This window comes from Zonotrichia leucophrys, chromosome 3, assembly GCF_028769735.1.
Source record: "Zonotrichia leucophrys gambelii isolate GWCS_2022_RI chromosome 3, RI_Zleu_2.0, whole genome shotgun sequence".
Lineage (NCBI taxonomy): Eukaryota > Metazoa > Chordata > Aves > Passeriformes > Passerellidae > Zonotrichia > Zonotrichia leucophrys.
This window is the reverse complement of record NC_088172.1, coordinates 17,487,276-17,507,643: the sequence shown is the minus strand read 5'-3', so window position 1 is coordinate 17,507,643 and position 20,368 is coordinate 17,487,276. Positions and strand designations below refer to the sequence as shown.

Here is a 20,368-nt window from a genome sequence, read left to right as displayed (position 1 = left end):
CCGGAACGGAGCCGCTCTCCGCCGCCCGCCCCCGCGGTGTTCCCCGGTGTTCCCATGTCCCTCCCCCTGGGCGAACTTTGGCCAGCGCCGCCTGTCCGCCCCGGTGCTGCCAGGGCCGGGACAAAAGGCACACACTGACACGTGATGGGCGCCGGGCTTCATAAATGGGACCGGAGCGGGGCGGAAGGCGGGGGGGACGCAGCGGCGGCGTGTGCCGGAGCCACGCCGGGCGCCCGGCGGCTCCCGCGCTGCCTCCCCGCGCCGAGGCGGCGGCGGGCGGAGGCGGCGGAGGAGGGGGCGGGCGGGCGGCACATGGAGCGGCGGCGGCGGCAGGGCGGCGGAGCCCGGCGTGCCGCCTGAGCCGGGCGAGCGAGGGCGGCGGTGGTCGGAGAGGAGGCGCCGAGGGGAGGGAAGCGAAGAAGGGGAGGCAGCCGGGGGGAGAAGTCTCCCACCTCCTCCTTCCCCTCACCGGCACCGCCTCCTCGGCGCTCCCCAGTGCCGGGGTGCCCGGGTGGGGCGGCGCTCCTGCTCCCTGCCGGGGGTCGGCGCGGCCGGAGCGGGCGGGGAACGCGGCCGGTGCCGTGCGGAGGGTAAGGACGGCGCGGGAGGCGGGGGGGCAGGGGAGGGCGGCGGGTGCCCCCCGATCGGGGGCCGGGGACCCTTCGTCCTCCTCAAAGTTTGTTGGCGGCGTGGGTGGGAGGGGGTTTTTCGGGGAATGACACCGCCTGCCCCGACGGGCGGAGGGGAGGCGGCTGCCTGCGGAGCATCCCTCCCCGCGATCCGCCGCTGCGTCCCGCGGCGAGCGCGACCCACGCTGCGGCGGGGCCGGGGACCGCGCGGGTCTCGCCTGTGCCCCGGGCACGGCCCCGCGCCGCCGCCTCGGGCGAGTCGGAGTAGCCCGGGGGCACCCGGGACAAGCCGGCGGTCCCGGGAGCGCAGTGTGGCTCCGCGAGCCCGGCCGGAGGAGCGGGACCCGGCGGCCGAGGGGAGCCCGGCAGCGGGCGGGGTGCGGGCGGCTGGTGGCGTTATGGTTAACACGCGTCTATTCTTCTGTGCGCGGAGCCGGTAGCCTCCCGGGCTCCCACAGGACCTTATCTGACACCGGAGGTTTTTCCTCTCGTCCTGACCCACTGGTGATTTACAGCGGGTAGCATTCAGCCCGGCTTTCCTGTGCACTTTTCCTCTCAAAACTCTCTCTGTGAGGCTGTGACCGAAATAAAAGGCGGTTCGCAATTTTGCGCGCAGTGATGTTCCGTTAAAAAATGTCACTTAGTCGTTCAGCACCCTCAGAATATCAGTAGGGTTTGTTGGTTGGTTGCTTGATTTGTTTTTGTCTGAAATTTGGAAGTCTGGGGGGGGAAGGAGCTGAAAAAGAGTGAGCCTTTTAAACTTCACGCAGCATTTGTCATGTGAAATCTTCATCTGTTGAGAAATAATTTTGAGTAACCAGATGGGCTTATTTCAAATGGGCATCTTTTTGTCTCAAAGACGTCTGCAAATCTCCATTGAGAATACTCCTGGATGAGGTATGTACCGAGCCTTTGGTAGGAGAGAGCTCATTACTGTGATTGCAGTTTGATTAAGTAAAATGGTGTCAGAAGATGAAGTCCATAGTTTTCCTTCTTTCTCTAAAATTGTTATCACTGTTATTTTCTCTATGGTAGCAAATTATAACATTAAGAGTTTCGGCACATGTTTTTTTTTTTCTTTCAGAAGATAAAGGCTCATATATAACATACAGCCAGATAACAAAATTCCCCCTGAGTCCCTGCTAGGGTTTAAAAAAAAACCAAACAAACAAAAACAGTGTAGCTTTTTTAACCTGCTAAAGGTGTAGTAATTTTTTTTCCTTTTTTCTTAGATGCATCATGTTGTTTTCATTGTTATTGTTCACCCTTTCTTAAAGGAATATGGCATTCTCTGCTGGGGGTGGCATTGCTGTTAAGGCGAAGAATCAGAGCGCTACTAAATATGATGTTTAATAACAAAATGTACAGCATTGCTAAAATTACTTGGCTGTGCTTAATTATTTTTGTGTTACACCTCATATCAACCACCAGCATGTGTTTTTCCTTCTCAAGAAGAGAAAAACACCCTGTGACTATAGTAGGAATATTTATTATGCAGGCAGAGTTTATTAAATCAGTCATAAAAGAAATGAACGTAACATCTTTAAACAGTTCAGAAGATGAATGTGTAATTCCTGATTTGCTTGAGGTTAAAATTAGTTTTGTAGCAACGAGTAACAGCTTTGCTTTATTATCTGTTGGTCGTTGGAATAAGAGGCAGAACCATTTGAATAAAACCATTTTAAAGCAGAATTCATAAAAACAATAATTGTTTGACTGAGCCAGCAGGCACCCATTGCCAGAAAGGAAAAAAAAAAAGTTGGCTAGGTAAAGAAATTGACTTATTTGCTGAGAATTTTGCTCATTGACCAGTCTGTGGTACCTAAACACACAGGAATGGAATCAAAATATCTATAAAACTCAAGGTGCAGGTGGGAGCAGGTTACAGTATTGCGAGGATGAGCCGGTGGATGCCTTTGATCCTGGCTGTTGTTCTTTGATGAATGATGTGAGCTCAGTTGCATAAAGGACCCCGTTAAAGGCTTTCATGCTCTGTTGAAGGACTGACAGGTCTTAGCCAGTGCGAACCTCTCTTTAACTTCCCCTATTACAAGTTTTTGATTGGGCAGCAGAAGTTTAGAAAGAAATAACTTTATTTTTTTCTTTTTGAAGCCATTTTTGACTTTCAGCCTTTAATGTGGCTGTCTCCAAATGCTTGCATCCCACTGGGAATTTTGGTGCTGAAAATGCTACACACTAGAGAGGGAGAGCTGACATGGTTTTCTTTTTTTGTTGAGTTGAGGTGAGGTAGGTGAGGAGACTAAGAATCAAAACTCATGTATTAATTTAGTATTGCCTGAGATTTTTATAATACATTGCCATTCTTGATGCTGCAGGTCCCATGCACTCTCTTCTGCTCTCCTAGTTTCTCTAATTCTGCATGGTTCAAAGAGAAATTACTGTAACTTCTCAAATGCAAACTTTGTGACCTATCTAGTGACCTACCTAGGCATCTGCAGAATTCATTTTTCTCAATGGTGATTGTTATTAATTTCTTTCCAGATGTCTATTTTGTCTTTATTTGACAGTCCTCATGAAACAGTAAATTATTTTTTTGCTGCAATTTCTGAAATAGTTTAGGCTATGTAACATGATGAATATTCTACAAAACCGCTCATTGACCATTTAGGTGAGAATGTGGAGATTTTTCTCTTCTCTAGCAGCAAATTCGCAGTCTGGTGATGGTTTAAAATTCATACTGTGGGCGACCCTAACACTGGGATTTGGCCAAGTTCAAAGCAGCTATGCAGATGGACACACAAGACAGAAGGCAGAGGGAAATAGACCCTTTTAATCATAACAAGGCTGCTCTTGTTTTCTTATCTACAGTGGAAATGCATGCAAGTCCCTTGTACCTAAAAGCAAGCTTGCAAATGTGCCAGAATAGACAGCAAGAGCATTTGCTACTAATGCAAAGTTGAAAATGTGATAACCTGTCTTCTCAGTGCTGCTCTATATGTCTCCATTTCTAGACTGACACTGTACTGCTGCCAAAAGTGCACATCCCATCACTGTTGGTGGGATAAGGATTCCCCCCCCAAACTCACACCCTTTGAAAGTGTGTGGCTTTGTTAATGACTGCTGAAACCAGCTATGACCTGTCCTTTTGAAATGGCTGTAAGGACTTATAAATCAATTTCTTGTTAGAAAGAACTTTTTTTTTCCCATTTTTCCCGAAGGTACCATTGTTGCCCGTGAAAAATGATTGGGTTTGCAACATAAGGTCGGAACACATTTTATTCTGCCATTTGTGCCTCATGCAGGGGCATTATGGTGGTGCACACCCCAAGCTTGATTCTGCTTCTCTTCAGTAGGAACATCCTTTCTTGGTGAAACTGACCACATCCAAATTACAGACAAAATAGGTATTTCATTACAGTGTGTGACAATGTGATGTTCACTTCTTATACATTGGCTGGACTGTTGGTGAAAGTGGATGTTCTCTACAATTCAGATGTTGCATTGTTTGTGTAGATTGAGGCTAGATGGCATCAAATAGTGCCTCATCCTTTGTTAACCTCTTTTATGGCAATTATGTATTCTTAAGAAAGATGTGTTTACTCACTACAAAGTACTGAGCAGAAGCAGGTCTGTACTGTCAATTCCCTTTCTGCCCTCACTGGAGTAGTTTCCATCTTTCTGCATTTTAATAAACATTTCAAAGTTTATGTTTAGGATCTTGAGGGGCTCCCACCTTCCTGTTCTCCTGAGGATGTGAAACATGCTCTCAGAAATCGCTGCTCTTAGTCAGTTGTGCCTCTGTTTTAAGGAATGCAGCTCTGAAGTCCAGACTATGTACATGCCTGGGATGTTAGGTGACATATGTGTACATACATGCAAAATAACTTTTGCAGGATCTCAGTGATAGATATATTTAGATTCTTGCTTTTAGCCAAAAAGGCTGTGTATAAGGGGATTCAGAAGGATGTTCAGCAATCATCTTGCCTATATTTTTAGTACCTACACTTGTCTGCATGTACTCTAGCACTTGAAATTTAGGTTTATGCATGACATACTGCAGGGTTTGTGAGACTTCAGTTCTTCCTCTAGGCATGTGATTTTTTTGTTTATGTCTATTTGTAAGTTTATGCATAGAAGTATACCTATATATATAAAGTCATAACTCATCCCTCAGTATATTTTAGCTATTTTTCCAAGTCTGATGTAATATTGGTTGGAGTCTCTCCACAATTTGTTGTTCTGCTACTTGGATATCAAATTCTACTGTAATTCTTTTTCATTTCTCCTCTTCCCTCCCTCTCTCCTTTTTTTAAGAAAAGAAAAGCATCTGCATATTTCAAAGACATACACCATTGCCAAGCAATCTGGCGTAGTGGCTTAATATGCTGGCAAATAATTTCACAAGTTATTTGTGTGTGTGAAGGCAGTATATTTGAATATCATTATATTGTGAATGTAACTATGAAGACAGTTATCTGAGCTTGTTTAAATCTTAGGAAAGGCCAGACATCTCCAGAAATGAAAAAATGGTTTTCATTTTTTAATTGGGAGTGTGTATTTTTGTCCTTTGCTAATGCTGGTGGCACGGGACATGGCAGTTGCCAAAAGCCTTTTTGTCCTAGCTTCTGAGCATTGCCAGTACTTGATGGCCTAAAAAAAGTCTGCAGGAGAGGCAGACTCTTGAAGACTGAGTTAGAAGGGATGTTGCTTTGCAATGTGTTGCTGGCCTTCTGTTCACTAACATTTGTCATTGACCCTGAACCTGTTTTTCTTTTTTTTTGGCGTGTTTTTCCATCGTATGGGTCACTCAGTGGATCCATTTGAGCACTCTCTTCCTTTCCACCTTTGAAGTCCATATCCTGTATGTCATTTTCCTTAAGCAGTTTGATTTTTGTTAATGTCCCTGGCCAAATTTGCTCAGCTAACTTCTCCTGAGTGTCCTCAGCCTGGTCCCAACTGTCAGCGTGTATAATGCTGTCCTTTTCTCTGACCTTACCAAGGATGGCTTCTCAGAGCCCTTTGCATCTTTCTTCATCATTTGAATACAGATCAGAAATGGACTTTCAAAAGAGCAAGTCATTGCCTGCAGAGTGAGCAGTGGATCTGTTCTTTCTTTATGGTGAGATCTGAAAAATCCCACTAGCTTTATCTTTCAGCTTACGGAGGTGTCTCTGAAGTTCGCACAGATCAGAAGAGGAGGGAGGTTTTCTCTCGTGAATTTTCTTCTCCACCTGATCTGCTTTCCTCCAGCCCGTCACAAAGGCAATTCTTCCCTTTCTCTAAAATCTGTATCGCTGCCTCACTGAGGCACTTCCACTTGGGTCTTCCTTTCTTACCTTTCTCCATTTTGCTCCTGTCTTGCCTGGAGATGTCTTATTCCCAGTATAAGGACAGTAGTTATCTTTCCTCTCTCCTAGCAATCCTGACCACACCAATAACTTAAACCCCATTACCATTGCTCTCGGCATCTCCTTGCTATCTCATGATTTCTTTAATTAAAACTTGTTACAGCCAGTTTGTTGAGGGGGGATGAGAAGACAGGCATATACTCTATGCAGTTTATGAGAATTCTCCCTGGAGCCTGATGTTTTTGCTATTTTTCTGTCTCTAAACCTTACTCTTTTAATAAAGTCCTTTAATATCTTCTGCTGCAACAAATTTGTGACCTTCTGTGTTCTGTTCTGGTCATTGGATGGAAACTATTTTCTAGGAGTGGTTCTCTCCCTCTCTCTCTCTTTTCTTCCCAATAAATGTGGTTTTTCTCCGTTTTGATCCTCTAGACATTACATTCTTCTGGAGACCTTTAGCATTTAGCATCCAGTGGAGCCTGGTCTTTTATGTCCTGCTCTGTTGTTTCAAATTACTTGTCTCCCTTAAACTACACATGTACTAAGCTGCCATTTCTTCTAGGTACTTCCAGGAGATTGAGTGTTAACCCCTTATCTCTTTTGCACCTGGCTGGGCTGCTCTGTCTCCATTTAACATTTATGTCAATTCTGCTCAGCAATAAGTGCCTGCACCATTTGACATTAGAGAATGGATAGAGAAAAGGCTGGAAATGAGAGGATTTCTGTCGGAATTTTAAAATCCGAGATGAACTCTTTTGTGATAAACTTTGAGAGTTCAAAATTAACCAGTTTCCATTCCAGTTCTCTTCCATTTTCTTTAAGTACCACGGTATTGTATCAAACTTTTCATATTATCTGTCCATTCTTCTTCATTGGAAAAGAAGAATAGAAAGTCCTTTATTGGGAAACCAGTCCTTAAACTCTGATTTTAAGCAAGTAACAAGGTCTTGATTGCTTCACTCTTTCCTTTCACCTGAGTCTTTCATACTTCAGCAAGATTCCTCATCCTCTTTCAAAATTCTATCTTTAGATGAAATTAAGACAATATAAAGTAAACTGTGAAAGGTGTTTAAATCTAGAATTTTACAATAGCCACCTCTGCCTTCCATCCCTTCTCCCAAAAGCTGGGCAGAGCAGGTAGCTCTAGTTTCCTGTAAATATTACCCTGATGGTCCCCTTGGCTGGTTTGTGACTTCAGTACTTCATCTTGTCTATAACTAGGTGGGAAATGTGTTGTATAAGGGGTTGTGTTTTACAGGCTGAGGAGTTTTGGGTGACCTCAGGAGTTCTAGAGATTTTTCACAGACAGACAGGGCAGCTGCCCCCACACTTCCTCCTCTGCGTCTCTGTGGGATGCAGGAGGTGCATCCTTGATTTGCTTAATTCAGAGGAAGGGCTTCAAGCTAAGCTTCTCGTCAGGCATGCACCCTGCCTCTTGGAATATCACTTGGTGTCTTTATTTCTGGATGTTTAGCTCTCAATCCAACATGGAACAACTCGAGCAGTTCAGAGATGGGCAGCAGGATGTAGAGGTTGCCAGCACGCTCACCTGGCTCACAGAGAGCAAAGTTTTGTCCTTCTCCCATACCAGAAGGAGCAGGACTTCAGCCTTGCTTTTTGAACCTCTGATATTAGACACATGTATATGCTCTGGCTGTTTGGGATGTGAGGTGCAGCCTCCTTTTCTCTGTACCTGCAAATCACCTGTGCTGAAACTGGCACACATATTGCCAACTTTGGACGGAGGAAATAATACTATTCCTTTAAAAGTATTGTCCATCACTGATTAACACCCTGTTTCCCCCCTTGTTTTGTTTTTGTTCAGGTTGTCAGCTGCTGGATGCTGGGGGGTGTCACATAGGAGCTATTTGCCCACAAATTGGAACAGTCCAGCCCTTATCCTGCTAGTGTGCAAACGGTATGTTAATTAACACAAATAACCATGTACATGTGCCTTCTTGCTAATTAAGGTTCAGCTTGCCAAAGATATGATCATGTTACATAAGAACAAAATTGGGTTCATTACTTGCATGCCCTAGTTTACCCCATAGCTGATAGTGCCTTGCTGTTATCTAGAAGATAACATCCCTAATTTGCTCCTCTCCTAGTGTCTGTGCTCCTTCCCGATCCCTCACACAGAGAAAATTCTGACTGAAATGAATGCAAGTTTTCCTGAATTAGGAGTGACAGCATATTTGCCATTTTTAGCTAGGAGTAGCACAGTTTTGGAGATGGAGTAGTAAACCAGTAAATAGGATAGGGGTAGCATTGCCTTCGCATTCTTCTCAGCATGTGTTTTTTCCTTGCTTGGTGTTACTGAGTCTGAGAGTGCCATTTCTCAGTCTGCACATTTCTTTCTCTAAGGCTTGGAAACCTTGTTCTGTCCTCGAAGCTGTATTGTCCATCACCATATGGGATAAGGTAATTATTAGCCATATAAATTTTCATTTTATAGGACAGTTCTAATTCTAGAGGCCAACAGTTACCATGGTAGATCTCATTTCTCTCGCAGTTTTACAGCTGACTGCATATGAGTGTAAATTATTGCTGTTTCTCCTGTGGTAGTACTTTGTGGACCCAGTTTGGGAGAAGTCCCACTTATTGGGCACTCTGCAAACTTATCAGAAGATGATGCTCTTCTCTGAATGTCTTAGAACCTTATAAGGTATAAACAAAGAATGTGCATTTGTATATTTTTATGCATTCAGAAATTGATAGAATTCTTCCTACTTGTCCTTTAGCCTGTTCTTAATTAAGTATGATTATCATAGAATAAATGTATAGACATGGAGATCAAAATATTTTCTAAAATGGAAGCCAAAAAGCTTTGATTGTGGATTCCCCTTTCTTGTTTTGATTCCTTTTCTTGCAATGTCAACATTTTTGCAGCTATGAGTATCATCATTGTATTGCTCATAATTACTTCTGGGGAAGAGAATAAATACTCACTCCTTCTATTCAGGCTATTAAAATTGCTTTATCAATCATCCTGTTTCGAAAATTGTAACAAATTCAGCTCTTTTTGTAGACAATGATAAAAACTTTCCAGCTCTCCTGAACAGCAGGAGAAGATAAGTAATAGCATTTTAATGAAGTTATGTTCTTGTTCCCCAAGTGAACTGGTCTTGTGAACCAACAAGAAGTCCAAAGGAGGTATAATTCCCCCTGTTGTCCTTGATGATGGGTTACCAGCCTCTTATGTACTATATATTTTTTATTTTACCTTTAGTGTATTTACATTCTGATATCCAAGCATCTTTTAGGGCTATATGTAACCACACAATGGAGGGCACTAGTAAGGCTTGCCCCTTCAGTTCTTCACTAATTCTTTCGCTTTGAAGGCAGAGCCTTACAACTTTGTGTCTCCAACCTTCAGGTGGTGTTTAACACCTCGTGTGTTTGATCCCTGGTGAAGTAGGCAGGGAAAAAGGGCCGAAGGAAGTTGGACGCTGCCGCTGCAGACGGCTCAGCCGGGAGTTTGTCAAAGCCACTCCACCTAGTGGCGGTCACTTGGCACAGCTGGGCTGGCAGTGCCCGTCAACAGCTGCCGGGTGATGGAGAACGGACTAAAATGGTGCTCAGCTACGATTGTTCTGCTCTGGTCTACAAGATAAAAGATCCTTGAAGTTTTTCTCTGTTGTTTAATTCTTATCTGCAATCACAATTCAGTACTTGCTGTGAATTGCATGCAGTTGTGGAAGTACGCAAAACATTTTGAGTGCCAGTGTTGGTGCAGCCTCTCCTTCATATTTAATCAATGTTTCAGTCCTTTTAAAAGCTCTTGTAAAATGAGTGAGGTAGTTGGGCTCATTTATGAAAGCTGAGAGCTTTAAAAACTCAAAGTTGGAAGAGCGGATTCTGGCAGGGCAGGAGAGTTCTTGGCAGGACAGGGAGGCTCTCCCTTACTGCCAGTCTGCCCATAGGGGAGCTTTCTGCAGCACACAGCTGTCACTCCAGCCCCAGGGAGAGAGGATGAACCTGTGTGGAGGACACTTCTTCCCTGTGGAAGCTCTGAGAAGCCAGAGGGGCTCCTGGAATATTTCCTGTGGAGATGGTCATGGCTCTTGGGCAGAACAGGTTTGGGTTGCATTGAAGCCATGCAAAGAGCACTGCAAAGAGCAGCGTGGCTGCATGGTGTGGGGTGTCTGCTTTCACGGGTGCTGCCTGCTCACCACTCCAGGTTTGGACAGAAATGCTCAGAGCCAAAATGTGTGTGACACTGTCATTGCTTCTGTCACTGTCTTTTCTTTCTATGTCAAATGGTGCAGCACCTGTGTCCTGATATCTGCAGTGCCAGAGATCCAGTCTTGTTTTCGCCAGACAGCAATGGAAAACATCACTGATCTCTTCAGTGCATTTTAGTAGTGAGCTTATACTGGGATAAACTAGTATCTAAATTAAAATAAATGAATTTCCTGTAAAGTGTAATTCCAGATCAGGCAAATGGTTGTTTTACTGCAACTTTAATAAAAATCAACTGCAGCTTGAATAGGTGCATGCACAAATACTGCTAGAAATTTCCAATTAGGATATTCCCAGCAGCAAACAAAACCAAAATTAATGTTAGCAGCATCCCCCAAAGCCTAAACTACACTACTAATGAACTCCCAAGTACTCTGAACGAAAGCTCTCTTTGCAGAGACAATAAGGTGAAAATTACTGTAATAATCTCAATGTAAAAATACAGAGGAAAAAAAAAATCATTGACATTCAAAGTAAGACTTGCCTCTCCTGATCCCATTAACCATGTTGTTAGCATAGCATATGCATGCATAGTGGTATTGTCACATAACTCACTGCCACCTTCAAAAGAGCACACAAGAATCCGTGTTCTTTCATTTGTATTTCAAATAAAGGTACGGGTTGCATGGCACCTAATTCTGAGAAAGTCTGTACTTGACATGACTCCAGCAGGGATCAGCTACCTCATAACAATTTGTTTGTCTGTCTAGCAGAAGTGCTCAGTTGAATACAATTTATGAAGCTTTCCTCAGACATAATCTTCTCGACATGGGGCTGTGGCTTTACTCATTAAAATGGTTCCCTTCTGTCAAAAGCTTGAATAGTAGAGGATACCACAGCAATCATTACATATTTATAGAACTACTTTTTTATTTAATATTTTTGGGTAGTTTTCAAATTAATAACACGTTCTTCACTTCTGGTTGTAAAATGGTGTTATAATGCCAAGCTTAAAGTTGCCGGGCTTCACCCAAAGCAGATTTATCAGTGGAGTCATCTGTGCAGCGTGTAACATCTGCAAATTCTCTAGGAACAGCTATAGAACAGAAAAGTACCTTCCATATTAGATGATTGCTGTTCATTTTTAATGTATGCTTCAGTGACATTTCCCTCCTTCACTGCTCACGCCCTCAAAATTAAATTCCCTAATACTGTCTGTCTAATAATTATTTGCTGAGCAAACTGTGTCTGCAAAAGCTGACTCAGCCAGTATATTTTGTGTGTTGTGTCTATCCCAGTAAGGGTTGTTTGTATTCATACTTTCTTGCAGCATTGGAGTTGCAGTGTCTTCTGAAGGTCTAAGTTCATATATTCCCTTTAATACTCAATGTCCAGGCCTGCTTAATAAAAGGCAAAACTTGAAAGAGCTATGGAAAAAGTCTTGGGTGTTCATATGCTATAAGGGCAGTATAAATATATCATCAGCCAAGTGATCTCTGCTTCTTTGGAAATGCTCATTATTTCACATATTTTTGAGTACTGCTATTGTTGTAGAGAGGCATTCTTCTTTGCTATAGTTATCATGGGAAAAGAGAGCAGTGGTACCTGCTGTGCATGTCTTCTCTTTAGGAGTTGAGGTGATCAGTACTCTGATTTTGTACTAAATAAACTCTTGCAGCCTTTCTGAGCATTTATTGTCAGTTGTGTAAAGTGAACAGGTTAGGTCAGTACAAGCCTATGTACTGGCATCTAGGATTTCTTGAGTGCAACAATTTCCTCCACACTAAAAGCAAGAAGAAGATTGGTTTGCTCCTGTTGCTGATTAATCATCGAGATGTCCCATAGCAGATGTAGAATATTTGTAGCACACAGAAAGAGTGATTCTGGCTCTTATTTGTATTCAGATCACTCTCATCCATTGAGGTGGTGGAAGGGGGCCCTAAAGCAGATGTTCAATCCATATTCAAGGCATTTTCTATCAGCAAAGTAATATAAAGGAGTACAGCATAACAAGAACTGTAAGATTTGTCTTATATGTCGATGCATGCTCAGTTGCTGATGGGGTCCTCTCCCAAGGGAACCCTGACCAGGAGTTGTTCCCCACAACTAGTCACCATCCATGAGCATAGGCTGTACTTGACAGATCTCAGACCACTGGCTACTTGGGTACCTTCTGCTGGGTCCCCCCAGTTTTGGAGGGGACAGAATGTTTTTGAGGGTGTCCCCAGGGGTACAAATCACATTACAATGCTTCTCACAGAAGCAGTAGCTCCTGGTTCCTTTTGCCTGGAATTTTGGCCACGGCTTAAACTTGGTGCCATGTTTATCCATGCAAACTTGAACCGTCCTTACTGAGACTTCTGCTGTGTACAGAGCAGATCATTGATTCAGTGACATAGCACGGCTGTCACCTTTCCTGAAACTGTGGACAGAGCTGGGTAACAGCTGGGTAACCCACCTCCCTCATATTGCACAAACATCCCAGTACCTTAGTTTGCTTACCAGAAGGAAGGAATACAGTTATCTTTGTATAGGAGTGTAATGAAACTATATATTTATTGATCAAATACCTTGCTAATAAGTTTGCAGTAGCAAATTCAGGATGTTAATAGACCTCAGATTGCCATTGCAGGATAATAAGAATATAGAGGCATACTGGGCGAACTGTGAAATCTGGAGTGCGTGGCTCTGTCCCTATCGCCTCTCTGTTGTCAATTTTTCAAAACCCTCTGTGCCTTTTGAAAGAAAAACAAAGAAGGTGGTGACTCAGTTTAGTGCTGCTCCTGCAGTGGCTCTTGGTATTATCTAAATGAAGCAAGCCCAAGGAATATTGGTCTGCAAGGTGCTTTGCAATCAGGAGCTGAGAAAAATATCTTTCTGGTGGAGCAGCTCACAAGGTTTTGATGAGAAATGAAAATTTCTTTCCTGTGAAACACTCAATTCCCTGTGCCTCTGTTTTTCATGTTGCTTCTTAGTGTAATTCAGTTTTAGTGAAATCTAGGTGATTTCTCTCAAAGTGCTTAACCCACCCTGATTTCCCACAATGTCAAAGTTAGATCTGCACTGAATACCAGAGAAGGGTTGATTTTGTTTGACACAGTTCAGCTAAGTTGTCCGTGGAGTTTGTCTCCCTGTTTATGTTAATGAAGTCTGATCTTTTCCTCATATAGGACTTCCTCCGATGCATTTTTCCATCCCCCAAGTATCTCTGAAACCAACAAGACTGGGGTTATGAAGTCAATTCTAGATGGCCTCGCAGATACAACCTTCCGAACAATCACGACAGATCTCCTTTACGTGGGCTCCAACGATATCCAGTACGAAGACATGAAAGGTGACATGGCATCCAAGATGGGGTACTACCCCCAAAAGTTCCCCCTTTCTTCATTCAGGGGTGATCCTTTCCAGGAAAAAATGACTGGAGGAGATGATTCCCTGTTGAGCATTATTCCCTCAGAGCAGGTAAACATCACAGAGTTTTACAACAAGTCCCTGTCCACTTTTAAGGATAATGAGGAGAATATACAGTGCGGGGAGAACTTTATGGATATGGAGTGTTTTATGATCCTGAACCCCAGCCAGCAGCTGGCCATCGCCGTGCTGTCGCTCACCCTGGGCACCTTCACAGTCCTAGAGAACCTCCTCGTCCTGTGCGTCATTCTCCACTCCCGAAGCCTCCGGTGCAGACCCTCCTACCATTTCATCGGCAGCCTGGCTGTGGCTGACCTCCTGGGCAGCGTGATTTTTGTCTACAGTTTTGTGGATTTCCATGTTTTCCACCGGAAGGATAGCCCCAACGTCTTCCTGTTCAAACTGGGTGGAGTTACAGCCTCCTTCACCGCCTCCGTAGGTAGCCTTTTCCTCACGGCAATAGACCGGTACATCTCTATACACAGGCCGCTAGCTTATAAAAGGATTGTTACCCGACCAAAGGCTGTCGTAGCATTTTGTGTGATGTGGACCATCGCTATCGTAATAGCCGTTCTTCCTCTGCTCGGCTGGAACTGCAAAAAGCTCAACTCTGTTTGTTCGGACATATTCCCTCTCATCGATGAGACATACCTGATGTTCTGGATCGGGGTCACCAGCGTCCTCTTGTTGTTCATTGTCTATGCCTACATGTACATTCTGTGGAAGGCTCACAGCCACGCTGTTCGCATGCTGCAGCGAGGCACGCAGAAAAGCATAATCATCCAGTCGACGGAGGATGGTAAGGTTCAGATCACTAGGCCTGATCAAACTCGTATGGACATCAGGTTAGCCAAAACCTTGGTCCTTATCCTAGTTGTTTTAATCATATGCTGGGGCCCTCTCCTCGCCATCATGGTGTACGATGTCTTTGGGAAAATGAACAAGCTCATCAAGACTATCTTTGCCTTCTGTAGCATGCTCTGTTTGCTGAATTCAACAGTGAATCCCATCATCTACGCTCTGAGGAGCAAGGACTTGCGACACGCCTTCCGCAGCATGTTCCCCACCTGCGAAGGGACGGCGCAGCCCCTGGATAACAGCATGGAGTCTGACTGCCAGCACAAACACGCCAACAACGCGGGGAACGTGCACAGGGCTGCCGAGAGCTGCATTAAGAGCACAGTTAAGATTGCCAAAGTTACCATGTCTGTCTCCACAGACACAACTGCTGAAGCGTTGTAAGTCAGAGACTTCTTAGCGTTGTGAAAAAAAGGAGTTTAAGTTTAAAAAAAATAAAAATTTAAAAAATCAACAACAAAGAAAACCAAACCCATGGCTTAACGTGTTTGTACACTCCTGTAATATTTTTTGGTTTGTCATTGTAAACTGAGCGATGATTGTGTTAAGAGCATTACCATCAGCCAGTTCATCAGGTTTTACAATTAGGGATTCTAGCTAAATTTTCACAAGTTTTTCTCAAAAGGTGTTTACTGAATAATAATGTTTCCTGAAAGAGGACAGAGAAAATACCAGATTAGCAATCATTCCTTTGGGGGTGTGAAGAAGAATTGTGAAACCTAATAGAAAAATAACACGTCCTAAACCAATACCATCAAATAAGAAAAAAAAGCCTTGTAATCATGCTGTTCATTTCAATGTGAAATGTATTTCATGTCTCTAAGTAATAGGAGTTTCTGAATTTTTCCAAAAGCAGCAGTGCTGAGTTTAGAGGTTTTGTAAAACGTGTCGTGTCCCGTGAATTGTGTGCTGTTTTATTATGTGTTATTGATATTTGTCTGATTAAACAAAGTGATAAGGTAGAATTCCGTGGAAATAACGTGAAACGTGATATGTAAACCCCATTGAAAACACTTATTGTATTTGAAGAATTCCTATGAGACATTTTGGAAATTTTACACTTTTAGTGGTCTTCTGTGGACTTAGAGGAGAGGCTTTGTGTTCTTCTGCTAAAATTATTTCCCACTACCCTTTACTTTCATATGCATATGAGACTAACAGCAACAGAGGAATAGAGGAGGAATGTGAGAAAGGAGTGCACTGGTTCAGACTTTTAAATACCACTGCGTTTATACAGAAGCATTATTTTTGGTTGCACAGACTACTGCCCTGCTCTTGGGCGTTGCCTGAACACGAGTACTGAAAAGCAAAGGTTCTGGATATTTGGCTCCTTTAATGGGCATCTGGTTTTAAGCCATGTGCTGGTGTTGGACCACTGAAGACAGCATGTGTCAGACTCAATGTGCGATGTTATCACTGTGCAGTCAATGTGTTCTTGAGGTGTGTCACATTCCTGTATCCCAGGTCTAAGCAGATTCAGAGCCTGAGATGCCAAACTCTCGTCTTCACTAAAAGAGGAAGGAAATATTGTCAGACTTAGACATTTTCTTATTGTGTGAGTGTGTATATAAATAAATATCTCTGTGTGTGTACGTGTGTGTGCGTGTGTGTGTGTGTTTAAGTATTCTAACCAGTGTGAATCATGGTAGCATAGCTATGATAGGACACTATGACCAAATGTAACTGTATTTCTTGTTGCACGCTTTGCACACGAATTCTGTTTCTAAAATTGAGTTCTTCCAATTGATTACTGGTGAAAGTACCGTATTAAGAGCATCTTGTTCCACGCCGAAGCGTGTATCCATGTGCTAGAGGAAGCAACCTTTCAGTTGCACTTGAGAATAAAGGGAAACGAGAGGTAAAGAGCATGGAATGAGCCTGCTTTGACAAATGCTGCAGCTGATGGTGTTCCTGAAGACTGAGAAAGCCAGGAGTAAATTGTAGTTTGTTTTAAAATAGTGAATTCATTCAAATCTGATAGCTTGCATTGAGGTGTGTCTCTCTGAAACCACTGACAAGGTTTGACACTACCAGGAGGAAGTTACTGAAGGAAAATAGTGACTCTGTTCCGTGATGGGACAGTTTCTGCAGCTGGGACTGTCACAAGGAACATGCTACCAGATAGCCTTTGCAGCATGGATATTCTGTGGTTCTGTTCTGAGTCATAAGGTCTGGGATCCTCTACACTGCTGCCATGGTTTTTCAGACTGTTTCTTCATCCTGCTGTCTGATTTCTACCAAAATAGCTGAAAATGCAGCTTAGTCCTTTAGCTGCCTGGCACTTACTGCAGCAGGGGTGACTTTCTCTGTGGCACAGGGCAAGTGGAGCCAAGTCCAGACTGCCCTGCCACCCATCCTTGTGCTTAAGTAGGGAGAGAGAGGGGGCAACAGCCCTGGGTCTCTGGCTCCCTTAGTGCAGGCCAGAGCATGTGGCTGAACAAACACCCAGCTCCTTTCAGCCAGTGGCTCTGTGGGGGTGCACGTGGCTCCAAGTTCAGGCTTGGTGAGGGATGGCATCTCTTAAAGATAAGATTGGACCAGGTGAGGTGCTGAGCAACAGCTGGGAGAGACAGGGGTACTTTCCTCCTCCACCCACCTACCCTGCAGCTTGCCTGTGTGATGGGACAGGGCACTACTGTGCGCTCAAGGGGGCTGACTGCCCACTGCAGTCAGCCAAAACCAGTGGATTGCCGAGGATTCCCTGAGCATATCAAGTGCTTCTGAAAGATCTTTCTTATGTCTAGGTCTAGTCCATCCTAAAGCAGTCCTCTTGGAGGAGTGGGGGGAAAGCCCATTTGAAATGTTAAGGGTATTTTAAGAGCCATTTTTGAAACTGTCTTCTTGTGAATTAAATGCAAACTTTGTGGAACTTTGTTGTGCATTCAAGTTCTAAATTTTACGATAAATCATGGGACAATGGGGCTGTCTTGGCACTTAACTTGGTGCTTACTGATATAATAAGAAATAGCATCCTGTGAAATGTTATCGTCTGTCATCAGTATCTTCATTTGCATAATGAGTTTTTCTAAAGCTCTGGGAAGTGCATCGGTTCACTTAGAACCATTTATTAAAGAGTTGGCAACAATTTCCTTACATGTTGCACAGTAAATAGAACTATTCTTTCATTAGAAAAATCTGCTGCCGTTCTGAGATAAGCTGTACTTATACTTCAGCTTTAGGTATTCCTAATTTGCAGTTGGCTACCTTCACTTAGTGATAGCACAGCCAAATGATACTGTGTTCCACAGCCACCCACACCATCGTAATCATCATCATCATCATCATCATCATCATCATCATCCACCCACCACCTCTAGTTGCAGTTACGTGTGTGTGTGTACCAACTCCAAGTGTCACGTATCTACCGAGAAGACCATCTATGTCACACGTGTGCAGAGTTAGATTCTCGACAGTCTAATTGTATATTTGTATGATACAATCTCCTCAGTGCTGTGCAATCACTATCCACATCTTGCACTGGCCTTTCGATGAAAATTTTAGTGTGTCTGTTGTGAGATTGACAGCGCATTCTACCTGCTGTTATTGGGCTGAATGTATGTAAATAAGTCATTTAAAAAAAAAAAAGTCATCTGTACAAGCAGTGGCCTAAAAAGTCTGTAATTGTGGACTAGGAAAATTGTTGAAGTTGCTGTGACATCTCAAATACTACCTTTGAATAAACTGTTTACAGGGTCTCTTGGGATGCTGTTTCACAGTGAAAGGAGAATTTTTCCTTGTGATAATATGAGGTAAAGAAATCAGATTACCTGAGATTTTTATTTCCAGTGTTTCGAAGTGGAGAACATAACTCTTTATTGTCTGTAAATCTAACATTATTACTTCCTCTTAGAAGAATATTGTATCATTAGATGTTTGTTTGAGCTGGTAACATTCTTGCAAATGTTGCAATATTTTTCATTAGCAACCTGTATAATAGTTTGTACACAAGTACTGTTCAGATTGTCATGAAAAGTAGCTTTGACCATTTACTTACCAGTAGCAGAATAGTATTTCTGTAAGATTTCCAGTGTATTCCTACCATATCATATTTTATTTCTATAATGTAATTAAACTGTTATTTATTCATGGAGAAAAAGTATTCCTCTGCTTTTTTGTTCTCCAAATTTTGAGATAACTGAGGAAGCCACATGATGATGCTGCCTCATCCCACGATGGTGCTCTACGTTTTGTTTATAAGTTTGTCTGTCAGATTCTGAAACAACTGCTTAAACAACTTGACAACAGGTTGTCAAGCTTTGTGGGTTTTAATTGTACGTTGATGTGTTTGAAGGAGGAGGTAGATCATATATTTTATATTTGTGTATCCAGTACTATGGAGACAAGAGAAATGACAGTTCAAACTTCATCTCCTGTTCTATTATGTAGGCAATTTCCCCTTTTCTCAGTATTAGCCAAAATGCAATAAATTCCCTTTGCCTTCCTCAGATTAATGTTAGCTCAAAGATGTCACATTTAGACAAACCCCTGTACTTCTGAAAAACAAAACACAAAAGAACAGAAGAAAGGAGTACAAATTAAAATAGTGCTGCCAGCAGCAGCAGTGACCTAAATGAGTTATTGGGGGTTGCAAATGTAATCAAAGATTGGAGATAAACAAAGAGTTATTCTAGTTTTGGCCGCTGCCAGTGAGGACAGAGTTGATGGGTGTAGGGAGTGGATGATGAAGTGGCCCAGGAGGGATTCATTGAAGCTGTGCAGGCTCAGCCGTGCCACTGCCTCTGAATCACATTAGAGTGCTCCCACTGCTGCTCATCCACATATGAAAGGAAGGGTTGAAAAAGCCCACTAAATGCTGTAGAAAGGTCCCTGCCTATTTCAGAGGATCAGTTTTCCATATGACTTAATCTCAGATTCACGTTACTTGGGCAATTTTCCTTCTTCACATCTGTGGTTTGAAATCATCCTTAGGGGATAAAGTGAGCATGTCACAGAATCAGGAATCATTTAGGTTGGAAAAGACCTCTAGGATCATCAAGCCCAAACATGAACTGCACACTGCCAAGGCTTGGGATCATGGTTGTGTCACAATAATTTTATTTTTAAAAATTGGGTCAGAGGTGAATTGAGAAAGTCTTGGCAAAGCAAAAGCAACTAGAAATAAAAGATTAGCTCTTAATTTGATCTTTAACAGCATACTACATTTAAATTAAATCTGAATACTTCTTCTAAAAGCTGTCACTTTGAAAGCAGCCAGGAGACAATTCCCTCTGTATTTCCATGGTCATTGGAAAACAAGGCTTATGCTGCCACAAACCAACAGCTCCTCTTGACAGTAACATCTGGCTGTATTTATAAGTCTCTTCTGAACAACACAAGAGGAAATAGTGACAACTTTGCAAGCAACTGCTTTCCCACACTATCCCAGCTCAGGAAGCATGCGGGCAAATGTGCTGTCATCGTTTCAGCCCTTCACATCTCTTATTGTTTCTGCTTTTCTGACAGCTGTTTTAAGAAGTCACAATGTCATCATGCACATGCATCAATAAAACATCTTCAGCTTGTTGGGTTTATTGGGTTGGGTTTTTTAAATGTTTTGTCTTCAATGAAAGTACAGCTATGGCTTGTTGGAAAATTAGGGAACAGTTTATAATAGAAGAGAAAAAATAATTTTTCCTGTGTTTAAGAAAGCATAGAGTAGGGAGTGTATCTGACAGTTTATAATATGTGTTTCCCTCCATTCTGTTTTTGTCCATTGGTCTTTTGAGGTAATTGATATAAAGGATTTTCTTTGAATAGCAGTACAAAATATGAAGCACAATTGCCTTTAACAGAACTCCTTTAATATGAGCAGCCATCTAATACTGATCTTTGAAGTTCAGTTAGGAGAAAAAGTGATAATGAACCCAAGGTAATCTTAATGACAAGGTATGACATGGCCTGCTATTGCTTTCCAATAAATCATCTTTCGTATTTAGAGCAACACTCACTTTAATGCTAAAGCATTTTAAGGTATTGAAT

At 42.9% G+C, this 20,368-nt stretch overlaps 1 protein-coding gene across 5 annotated transcripts; it reads left to right on the top strand.

Annotated features, from left to right (window-relative positions):
- The first annotated feature begins 305 nt into the window (after positions 1–305).
- Positions 306–19,920, top strand: CNR1 (cannabinoid receptor 1). 5 transcript variants are annotated; one of them, XM_064707514.1, is made up of 4 exons: positions 371–590; positions 7,764–7,856; positions 8,303–8,359; positions 13,291–19,920. In XM_064707514.1, the coding sequence occupies exon 4, from the start codon at positions 13,352–13,354 to the stop codon at positions 14,771–14,773; it is 1,422 nt and encodes a 473-aa protein (XP_064563584.1). In that variant the 5' UTR covers positions 371–590; positions 7,764–7,856; positions 8,303–8,359; positions 13,291–13,351; the 3' UTR covers positions 14,774–19,920. The 5 variants fall into 5 exon arrangements, with proteins under 5 accessions (XP_064563583.1, XP_064563584.1, XP_064563585.1 ...); XM_064707511.1 differs by lacking the exon at positions 371–590 and adding an exon at positions 965–1,526; XM_064707515.1 differs by lacking the exon at positions 8,303–8,359.
- Positions 19,921–20,368: the final 448 nt, after the last annotated feature.